Here is a 12,500-nt window from a genome sequence, read left to right on the forward strand (position 1 = left end):
GTTTCCCTGATTACTTTACTCTGTAAACAGAGAAACGAATGAAAGAGCTTAAATTGATAGAAAATTAAAGGACACATACTTTTTAAAAAATGTATTGAAGGGTCATCTATTGTGGACATTTTCAAATTACTGAAGGAAACGTTTTGCATAAGGGGGAAAAAATGTTTTTGCAAATGTGAGTATTTTGAAAAAAAGTGAGAAAATGGGATGTGTATATGGTTATATAGGTTTGATAGAAATTTAGGGTCCCAGTTTTTCCACAGTAACCTCCTGTGTGGACTACAAGCATTCATATAGCTTACTCAGAAGAATGTGGTTATTGTGATTGATTTTGAGCATTTTATTGTCAATTGATATCAACCTTGTGTTAGGAATGTATTGAGTAGCAAATGTACAATGTATGAATGATTAAGAAACTTGAATTTTATAACTGGATCAAATGTATTACTATTTGTAGCTTTTGTTTTTTGTATCTGTACCTTTCATCCTTCCTGATACACTCTCTGAAAGTTCAACTTCCCCTCAAGAAATCCCAGTGCAGTGCAGTGAAATAAGAAGATACTGCTAGTGGTCATGCACTTCCAGTTAGGTGCATGGAGGAGGGAGTGTAGGTGGGAGTCCCATACCAAACTGACCTGCCTCTGTTGTTAGGCAACCATATTGATTAGCCAGTAGAACTGGACTTGTTTACCAAAATAAGGGAGGCCATAAAGAGGCAATAATCAAAGGACTCATGTTTCAGCCCTATTGTTAAAATGTGAGTGGCTGTAGAGAGAGAGATTGTGGTGGTGTCCTGTGCACCATTCAGTGAAGTATTGATTCTGTTGGTGAAATGTTGGGCAGTGTTGTTGTAAGAGACAGGAGTTTTAGTTCTGTATTTTGTGGGCAATTGCAAATGCCAGTTGGTCAGGTGTGTAACACTGAGTGTTGGAATGTGTCAGTGATGGTCTGCAGAAGATGATAGGACATTTTCCATGTCTCAAGAAATGATTGAGACTTGTGCAGAAGTTAAGTAGGGAGAGCATAACATTGAGTGAGGGAGAATGTGTTTATGCCTGTCAAGGAAAGTACCAAATATGGTGGTTTTCTTTTTTATTCCCCAGATTTCTTACATTGTGCCTTTTCTGGTTGCATATTATACATCTTCAAGGAATTTGCAAGATTGCATGTATAATTAAAACAATTAAAAGATATCAGTTCTATTCTCCCTAAAGCAGATATTGTTTGTTTATTTTTATCTGTGAACAAATATAATGACTTGTTTAAAAAAAAAAAAAGATTAAATACCAGAAGTAAGATAAAATAATACAAGACCTTGAATAATATACTTATCTGTAATTTTTGATGATGTACCATTATCAGATAACTCTGTGGATAGTTTATGGGATTTGGTTATACCTTGTAATGTGATGTGATTTTTTTTTCTTATATTTTAGTTTAGATAATCTCTTGTTATGTAAAGGGTTCCAGTAGATTTGGTAGCACCCTCTGACTGGGTCCACAGGTATTGATTTCATATAAAGTTGGTATTCATGTTGTCGTGTTTATTAATTATCTTATTTTTGTGGTGTTTATTCATTATCTTATTTTTTACAGTTAATTGGTGAAGATTTATTGACTAATTTTGTCTTTAGTAAGTGTTTTTTTGGTATAGCATGGAGTAGTAGAATGGAGACTTCTTGATGTTTTTTATCATATTATTATTATTATTATTATTATTATTATTATTATTAAACTTTTTTAACAGAAAAGAAAAAAAATTGGATGTGATGAAGGATTAGCTTTAATGTAGAGAATGATTTGTAGAAGGTTTAAGAAATAGTTAAATGCATATCAGAATTTTTGAGGCAATATCAGTTTTAAGATCTTCCCTCTCTACCTCTTTCGTTATTATTGTTATTGCTCGAAAGTGACATGAACATGGAAATATTTAACTGACAACAATCCTAGGGCAATAGTTTTGTGGATTTATGAGTATTATTTGAACTGCTATAGGAATTAAAATAACTGTTAAAAATTTTGGCTAAAGTAGGGCATAACTGGTGGCTCTGCACATGCCACTCTGTGCCTAGGCTATTATTTAGGTCGTAGCCATTTTTTCAAGGCTTCATCCTGGCAGTCGACCGAGGAATAGAAGTGAATAGAAGTCATCAGGTGTCTGTAAAAATTTTCCTTGCTGTATTTTTCATGTTAAAAGTCAGTCAAAGTTGGTCCCATATCCATGTGAACGTAAGAGACATGCTCCTAGAGAAACATGCTTACTAAGCTGCGAGATGATGCGGTAGGGTCTAGGGTCGCCAGTTCCTTTCCACCCCAACCTTGACCCCATCATACTAACGTCAGCATATCAGTGCTCATTCACAGCTGTGTCGACTGAGAGGGGCAGTCGGGTGTGACCCCAGGACCATACAACACACTACCACCGAGCTAAGCCACCTATATGAAAATTAGGATTATGCATTTACTGTTTCAGAAGGAATGGATAGTTCAGTATTAGATTTTTTATTTTTATTGATCCATGATTTGATTTTCTCTATTCAGATAATTTGTTTGTTCAAGTACCCATGTGACTATCAACATATTTTTCATATTCTAGTTGCCTACAAACTTACAAAGTAGATTAGTCTGCTAGAAATCTTTTGCAGATGGCAAACAAAAAGTAATCTCTAATAAATCTCATAGAACATCTTGACTTTATCATTAGTTATAAACAAGGAGGCCATGGTCATCATGATTAATCATGATTAAGCAAGTCATGCTCTAAGAGGCCAACTCATTGAAAACTCTGAATGTTTAAAAAATTCTGGCTATCATTTGAATGTGGGTCTAACTTGCACAAACTATAATGAAGAAATTTTTACTTCTTAGTTTTTCATGTGTATGTATTTAGATTTTTGGGAGTATAGATCAGCTATGTTTACCTAAGAATTTTACTTTGATGTAAAAAAAAAAAAAAAAAAAAAAAAAACAGATATTATTCTAGTAATGAGAGATTGACCAAGTTTTTTTCTTTTTCTTCACCACATTCCATAAAATTCTGAAAAGCTTATTTCCTTATTCCAGGCACTATCACTGTAAGTACAGCCTATGAAACAAAAGATATATAATTGCTATGACAGTATTAAATGCAAACTGAGAGGCAGCATATTTTTGTATATATAATCATTTATGCTTACTAAATCTTATGAAAAGAAAAAAAAATAATAGTGAAGAATGGAAGAGCTACAGTGAAAGTGTAAGCCTAAGCAAGCAAAGCCAGCCAAGGAGGGCGTGACATGATTGCCTCGTAAGCAGTGATTAGCTTTCGTTAAATCTCATTGACAAGAGATTGTCGCACTCACACACATCTCGGCTCAGTCTGATTAATATACCTGTGACCTACTGAAGAAGCTGGTCTCATCAATATGTCCTCTCCGATTTCGCTGAAAGTGTTGGAAAGCACTTCTTTTTCAATGGGAATATCTTCACAAAAAGACTCCAAACCTGTACCTTGTACATCTCTGAAATGTTAGTTAGACTTCATCTTGACAATCTTCACATTCCTCGCAAGTTAGTCAGACAAGGAAGATGATGATGGCAAGCCTTGCTATCTGGAATTGAGTTATGACAGTTTGCACGAGTGTGGCAATGCTGTCGTCGTCCTGCAGCTGCGTAGGTATCGATGACCTATGGCAGAGGCTGAAAATGACGTGGCTGTGTTGCAGTATCAATTCGCACAATAGTAGTGTTGTTCACTGTATGGAGGAGAGTGATGTAGGTCAGACTGGTAAGTATTCATGGCTCTAATAGTGTGCATTATGCATCTAGTTATTCATTTGCTTACTTGGGACCTAGTCTGCATTCTTGATGTGCCTCAGGTAGCAAATTGTTGAAGATGACAAACAGCATTTAAGATTTGATTTTTGTTAGCTCGGGGGGGGGGGGGGGGGGGAATCTGAGAAAAATAATTATTTAATCCCTGCACAATTGCTTTATTCTCATCTCACTGATATGCAAAAAATATCCATTATTCTTTTTGTGAATGATAATGATAAAGATAATTGTAATTTTAATGATAATAACAGATTACAAAAACAATGAAAATGATGGTAGTGACAATAGTAGTAATGATGTTTTAAGAAAAATTTAAAAGCATCAAAATACATTATTATGACTGGAAAAATAATTATTATCTAGTCGAACATATAGGTTGATAAACTTTCTAAAGTATATCACAATGAGTACATATTGTTTTAAAGTAAAATATGAGTACTAGTAAAGTATTGTATGTAGGTCTGACATATAAGGGAATTAAAAAGAAATACATAAATACAAGATAAATCTCCAAACATTTCCACAACAACTCCAAAACAACATTGCTGGTTTTGGTGGACCCCGTGCTGATTGAAAGAAACTATAGTGGATGGTTTTAGGTAGTTATTTGATTTTCAACAACAGGAAAATCAATTGTATTTAAGGTGTATGCAATACCTAGATTTCAAAGATAATGAAAATGATAGTAGTGATAAAAGTAATAATGATGTTTTAAGAAAAATTTAAAAGCATCAAAATGCTTTTTTTTTTTTTTTTTTTTTTTTTTTTTTTTTTACTCTCTGCGTTAATTTTCAGGTTTTTCTATAACTGATTCTTCTTGCTGCTCTTTATCCTTCTACATTCTGAAACTTGTCAGTGAACATCTCATGTGCAGAAGGAACATATTACAAAAATATGATAAACTACTTGTGTTTAAGGTACTTCCTAACAGTCCCAAGAATAATATAGATACAAGGATTATGTTACGTGTTCTGAAAAAGTAAAAAAAAGAATAAGATGTATAATGGATAGATATATATTTTATATGTATGTATTATATAATGTATATTTTATATACATATATACTACATATATTATATGTATATATAATGTATATGTATTATATATACATATCATATATATATGTGGATATATGATACATATATGCATATATAATGTATATATTACATGTATTTATAGTATATATATTTTATATATAATATATATGTATATATGATACATATATATATCATATATACATTTATATATACATGTACATGCGTACATATACATACATACGTGTGTGTGTGTATATATATATATATATATATATATATATATATATATATATATATATACATATACATATATACATATATATACACATACATACATACATACATACATACACATATATACATATATATATATATATATATATATATATATATATATATATATATATATATATATATATATATATATATATATATACATATACATACATACATATATAAATAATATCTACATTATAAATATGTATTATCTATATATATAATACTTTATATATATATATATATATATATATATATATATATATATATATATATATATGCATATAATATAAGTATTATATATGCATATAATACATATTTATAATGTAGATATTATTTATATATGTATGTATGTATATGTATATATATATATATATATATATATATATATATATATATATATATATATATATATTTATATATGATAATCATATGATTTTAAAATTTATTTACAAGGTTCTGGGAAAAGTACTGATAAGTGTGTCAAGGTTCCGCAACCTACTCTTCCATACATTTAAGAACCAACTAGGTTCCCACTTGGCCAATGGGAAGTGTCTGATTATGTAGCATCAGGTTGTCAACCATAAGAACATTTTGTTAATGCTATTGATTTAGAATTGACTCTTGCCATGATAATGGAAGTAAATTATCTAAATTATATGAAACATAAGAAGCCTGCAAAAATAATTTGATTTCTCCATACGGGCATCTCTCTTCTTGTCCTCTAACCTCAGTACCAATTTGCAGTTGTTCCACGCAACTTCCGCCTGCTGGAGGAACTGGAAGCAGGCCAGAAGGGCGTTGGAGATGGCACCATTTCGTGGGGACTGGAGGATGATTCAGACATGACCCTTACCAACTGGACTGGCATGATCATAGGGCCACCTAGGGTAAGTTAAAAAACAGATAATTAAGATCATGATAATGATAATAATAGTAATAATAATGACAATGATAATAATGCTCAAGAACTATTTGTTAAATGAAACCTCTGTAGGTGTGTCATTTTTGTGAGCAACTTTTTAGTAGGTAGTTCAGTTGCTTGTATTCAGTAATTTATTTTAACCAGTAAATCTAGAATATACTATAATATTTCCTGGTGTCCATATGAGTAGCATCCTATTAGTGTAATCTAACGGCTCAGTCACGCATTCACTGCTGTGTTTTGGATGTTATTGCACTGTGCATTGAAATTAGTGACACAATATCAGGTGTCATGTACAAGGACAGTATCATTTGTAAAAGCTTATGCATGCCACAAACTCCATTCATGATCTGACTGAAAATGTTAAGGCATTTTGATTGTACGTAACTCAGTATTGGAATATACAGTAGTTTAGTATTTTTATCATAAAATATATTTTTAATTGTTATTTTCTATGCCAAGTAAAACACCCATACCTATTGATAAGCTTATAATGTACTGTCACAATCCAAAATTTCTTAACCCCTCCCTCTCCTACCCCTCGAAGCTGTATGCGGGACAAGTTAACCAAGGAGGAGGGTGGGCAGGGTGGGGCCTAAGGGTGAGGGTCTGGCTCATTTGCTCTCAAAAGGGTTTCTTGAGAAATTGTATAATATGGGAAATTGTTGCCACATTATTATCTTATGTTTATAACTTTAGAGTATGTAATTGATAGATGATGATAGTAAGGTGATAACATAAAAGCATGTGTAACAGTCCAGGTGTTTAATGCTGTAGTCTTGTATTGAAACCCATTTACACGTCCAGCCTTACCAAATTACCTCCCTCATGGGATGCTTGGAATATTCATGGATGGCCCATAGAAAGTAAGATTTAAAAACAAATCTCATAGTCAGATCAGGCTGAAAAACATTAACCCACTTGCACCAGGTGTTACACATATGTGACGCCCAGAATATAGATAATGGCCGGCTGTTCCACCAGTGCGACACTAGATTGATGCTTGCACTCTGATTTTGTTGCCCATGGCAGGCGGCTGGCGAGCAGGTTCCCAGACTGGCCCACACGCCAATTTTAATACCGCTCAGAAACAGGGATTATTGCCCTCTAAATGTACCATTGCAAGTGGGTTAAAACACTTTAAGACTCTTTAAATCACTACCATGCTAGAAATTAACACTGAATATAACTCCAGAACCTTTTCCTATTTAAATCTAAATATTTATTCTCTGTATTCTCCCTTCAAACCAAGTGAACAACACAAAAAAAACTGCAGATCTTCCACACAATGAGATGGAATATCCATATCTATATGTAAATATTAATTTTCTAGCTTGCTGTTCTCTGAGGAGGGATTAATTAGCCAATTTTATGGCTCAAATACATTAGCTTGCTTCTAAAGCCTCTGTCAGTGACACTCCCAATGACCATATAATTTGTACAGAGAGTGACACTGTTATTAACATGGTCTTTCAATGTCTGCCTGCCAGGCCATGATCAGAGCAAATGGTTAGGAAGGGCTATGAAACTTTTAACCTTTATTATAGGTTTGCAGTTTATATTCAGTAGTTTTGGGATGAAACAATAGAAGTAGTACCTTTTGGAACTGGCTACTAGATACATACAGTATATATCTCTTTAAAATGGTATGTCTCTCATTAGTTTCATAGAAATTTGTTTCAGTTATATATAATGAGTTATTTGGTTTTCTTTTGTTTTTACCTCATTTACACATTGTGTGTGAGAGCAACCTTGGTCTTTCTATATGCAAGGTTTTTGGTAACCTATAACTAGGTGATATTTGAGTTGCCCAAAGCTTACTTATTTTCTTTCTCACATCAGGTATTTCATATTCTTACATGTCATTTATCATTCTCATTGATTTTGTATATTTCACCTTCACTTCCGTAAGAATGAGAGTGCTGTCCTAATAGTTTAGCAATTTACTTTTGAGTTATTGAAGTTGTTGCCCAATTGTTGCATTAATCCCAACATTGAGGCGTATGTATATCTATCAACATCGACTGGCAAACTAATATGTATCACCCAAGTGTCAACAGCTTAAAAGCAGGCATTTGGTTTGAAATACTAGGCGCGCACCATGGCAGTTACTCGATTTTGTCCTTTGTATCTCAGGTATCATTCTATGACATTTTCTATTAATTGTACCTAGAGGATTCAGAGCGGCAGTAAATATGTTCAAATGTCCATTTTATATATATATATATATATATATATATATATATATGTATATATATATATATATATATATATATATATATATATATATATATATAATATATATATATATATATATATATATATAATATATATATATATTATATATATATATATATATATATATATATATATATATATACTTCAAAACCAGTGATATTTCTTACAAAAGATGATACTAACCTTGTTGCTTTTTTATTTGCAGACAAATTTTGAGAATCGGATGTACTCATTAAAGGTAGATTGTGGTTCAAGATACCCAGATGAGCCTCCAAATATTCGCTTTATCAGTCGGATCAACATGCAGGGAGTCAACAGCCAGACAGGAGTGGTAAGTTAGGAGGTTGGATATTTTATGAGGTTGAACACTTTCTTAACCCACTAACGACGGGTGTTCCTCATATGAGACACCCGAAAAAATAACATTGCCGGGGTCCCGCCAGTATCATGCTGTATTGGGGCTCGCGCTCCAACGCAGACAGAGTCCAGGGCAGCTCTGCCTGCCGATTTTGTAGCTGCCCGGAATCTTTTATTTTCGGCTTCAAAATATACTGGCGTTAATGGATTCAAGAATAATCTTAGAAAATCCTTATATGATCCTTCTAGGCTTTATCTTGGATAATCAAACTTTAACCCCTGATGTTACAGTCCCATCATGGAAAAATTTGGGTCGAGGGCTGGGTGACATAAACATGCCATCATCAGATAAATGACCACAGGCCAGGTGACGCAAACTTATCATCATGAGTGAAGGCCAGATAGATAGAAAAAACTCGCCACGAGTTCATAAACCTCTTGGTTTGTAATTATGCTAAATTGTCACATAGAATAAGGCTTTTAAATTATTGCCATTGATAAACAAATGTGGAATGTAAGGTGTGTAAGCTGTGACTGGAAAAGCAGCGACTCCAGGCAGGACGTCATTTCTTAGCTTCACATCAAATTCCTGGCTGCTGTGACTGGTGGTGCAGGTTGTATTATAGAAAATTGAAAATTAATAATAATAATAATATATATACCAAATAGCATGCCCAGGATATTGGCCACTTACGTAACTCACTGCCCATATTTTTTGGCATTGTGATTTCCATGACGCAACTGGATCCAATGGGTTAACAATTACAATTGGTATATACATGTCTCTTGTGAATGTTAAAAATTTGTGAATGCATATGGAAATTGCCAGTATAGTGCTATAAGGATAGTCAATAGTTAAACTTCTGCTAGTTCTTGAAATCATTGTAGAGTAACTGGTATTCAGAGTACATGATAGTGATGATGATAACCAGAATGTTGCCATCAGAATACTTCAAAATCAGATAGATTCCGCCTCAAAATCCAATAGATCTGGTCATTAAATCAGGAATCAAACTTCAATAACTGGTTAAAACTGCCTGTGGAACTAGTGAACCAGATCTAGAGCATTCTACTTTAATTTAGTGGGCAGTGAAGGTCTGTAGTCCATGATATCAAAGATATTTTTGAATTTTGTTATGCAAGTTGGCCCAGATACACCAAGCCCTTTGGAGTGTAATTTTGACGTGAGCTTTATGGGAGGTTCTGGGGCTTCAGTTGACTCTAGGTCCAGGGCTGGGGCTGGGAAGTAGAACATGCACTTGTTGTCTCTTTTTTCATAGTGCTCATGTAACTACTTGTTATTTTTCTCTCTCTCCTTGACCTTTCCTTTGCTATTCCTTTATCTTTGGCTTTTTTTTTCTTTTTTTTTCTCTCCATTTCTTTTCTTTTCTTTATTTGTCAATATTTTTTGTTGCTCTTGTCTCTCTTGCCTTCTTTCCTCATTAGCTTGTTATTTATTAACTTCCTTTAAGAAGATAGTTAACTTTTTGAGATTGCAGGGAAGACACATCATAAATTAAGTCAGCCATTAGTCTTCGAACAATGGCACATTTATACATCATAATGATGAAAATGTTATGGAGAGTTAGAAATTGTTGTACTTCTAAGCTACATATATTCATTGATGTAAAATTCTTGGAGCGTATTGCTTAACTAATTCAACATCATGTGACTGATATTCTTTTGGGATAGAATAATAAAAGTAAGGAAGGAGAGAAGTAAAGAGGGATTAGCTTATTAATGGCAAATAAATTATATGAAGGGATTGAGTGTGCAAAGCAGTAAGTTTTTAAACAGATTTATATGTATGCCAAAAGAAAGCCTCACAGAACTTTGATGTTTTCCACAGGTGGATCGTCGACATGTGTCTGTACTTGAACGCTGGCAAAGAAATTACACAATCAAGACAGTGCTGCAGGAGTTGAGGCGTTTAATGACCCAGAAGGAAAACATGAAACTCACACAGCCACCAGAGGGCACAACCTTTTAGCTGGCCTGTTCATCACACAGCCTCCCAAAGCCCAAAAACCCCTCCAGACGGCCGACATACCTAACATACCAAGCACCTCCACCACCACTACTTCCACTACCACTACCACTACACATCCTGGAATCAGGAGAGGGGATGCACCAATGCGGCACCATTGCTACTACCCATGGGATGCCACGCACTTGCTGGCCAACACATGTGCCAGCCAGCCAGACCTCCTTCAAGATTAGGTATCCAGGCTTTTTTGAGAGAAAATTTCTTCCTCTGGGGTTGAAGCTTTTCATCTAAATGTAGACTTTGTGAGGGTTTTTGTGAATCTTGAACATTCATTGTATAGTGTGAGATCCCCCCAAAAAAGAATCGCTTTATAGAATGTGGATTTTACTGAATATCTAGGCTGATTATCTTGCTCATTGTCGAAGGGATTTCTGGCTTTGTATTGGGCAAAGGAAGTCAAGGTTGGTCATCTTGATAAAAGAAAGGTAATGGGAAGTCAAGCTGGCCTTTCAGAGAGCAAATCTTGTGGGGAAGTTTGTAGCTTCTCATAGATGGAGAAAATTAAAAATGCTTACCAACCATTGTGCTTTGATATACTGATGAAAAACTGTTCATCGCTGATTGATAATGATTTGTACCAAAGTTTAAGGAAGGATTTTGTGATATTTATACTTTTTCCCCTACATTTGCAACTTCCCCGAACCAAAGGCTAGGGCAGTGTCACATGGAAAGGAGCATGGTGTATCGATATGAGCCTTTTGAAGGAGCCATGTTACAAATCCACAGCTTGCGTACACAGGGATCTTGCCGTGTCCATTCACCTCTTCATACCTCGTCCATAACTACTCCCCTGACGCTGTTTTTTGTTCCGTCTCAAAGATTAAATTCCGCAGCAGATGCATTAGGGCGGCAAGCATGCAAACAGTGGCGCTTTGTGTTTATCCAGCTGCAGCAGAGTACTGTCACGTCTCGCTTTCCCACAAGTCTCTCTCTCTCTTGTTTTGGAAGTTTACAAAAGTTCATATATATATTGTAATTTCTTAGAGCCCTTTACCCATGCCTCCATAATAACAGTATTATGGAACTATTATCAATTAAATACACTTATTGGAGTATATTGTATGAAGGAATGCAAAATGAACACATCTCACACATGGCATCCACCAAAATATTTAAGTTTCAGATCTAGTTTTACTATCTATTTTCACTGTCTCACTTGATCTATACCTTTTTTGTTCTGTATTGTTTTATTTGTATCATCAATGTTATTACTTTTTTTATATAATAATATAGGTTACATCCTCAACATTTCTGGACCCATCCATCCACATGGCATGTTGTTTGCCTTTGTTGGCAAGCACATTATTATTATTATTATTGATAATATTGACTTTAAACTACCATCACTCTTAGACAAGTGCATTGTTAGGGAGGGGGCAACACTAGCATTGTAGGGTCAATATTTTAGGAGTTTAGGGTAAAGTAATTAATTTTTATGATGTTACAATATTCCTCCTATAGTTTTACTTTTTTTTAATTATTATTAATTTATTATTATTTTCATTTCTCGAGATTTCATCATAGCTTGTTTGTCCCCTTTCCCATGGTTTTGTTCAAAGGCAATGTAAGGAATTAAATTGTGAGAAGAATGATAATAAAAATTTCTACTCCATATGTCATTGTTTTTGTTCTAAAAACTCTTTCGACCCTTACCTGTATTTCAGATAGATTTTTTATATCAATATGTCAGCTGTGAAGTGGAAACTAATTCACCTTCAATTTCAACCTTGATCTACCAGTGTAAACTTTAGAAGATGTTCTCTTTCATTTGATTCTATGTAAAAGATATAAGAAATTTGTCTAATTT

The 12,500-nt window shown here is 33.9% G+C and overlaps 1 protein-coding gene across 2 annotated transcripts in view; it reads left to right on the forward strand.

Annotated features, from left to right (window-relative positions):
* Positions 1-12,307, forward strand: part of Uev1A (Ubiquitin-conjugating enzyme variant 1A) — a 16,498-nt gene extending 4,191 nt beyond the window's left edge. Inside the window, exons 1-4 of one of the 2 annotated variants that reach the window (XM_027360382.2) lie at positions 3,589-3,766; positions 5,874-6,016; positions 8,495-8,620; positions 10,496-12,307. In XM_027360382.2, coding sequence (XP_027216183.1) covers positions 3,604-3,766; positions 5,874-6,016; positions 8,495-8,620; positions 10,496-10,636 — 573 coding nt within the window. In that variant the 5' untranslated portion in view covers positions 3,589-3,603 and the 3' untranslated portion in view covers positions 10,637-12,307. Of the gene's footprint in view, positions 1-3,588; positions 3,767-5,873; positions 6,017-8,494; positions 8,621-10,495 lie in introns of those variants that run through there. The other variant, XM_070113640.1, reaches the window with a different exon arrangement.
* The last annotated feature ends 193 nt before the right edge of the window (positions 12,308-12,500 follow it).

The sequence above is a fragment of the Penaeus vannamei genome, chromosome 34 (assembly GCF_042767895.1).
Source record: "Penaeus vannamei isolate JL-2024 chromosome 34, ASM4276789v1, whole genome shotgun sequence".
In the NCBI taxonomy this organism is placed as follows: domain Eukaryota; kingdom Metazoa; phylum Arthropoda; class Malacostraca; order Decapoda; family Penaeidae; genus Penaeus; species Penaeus vannamei.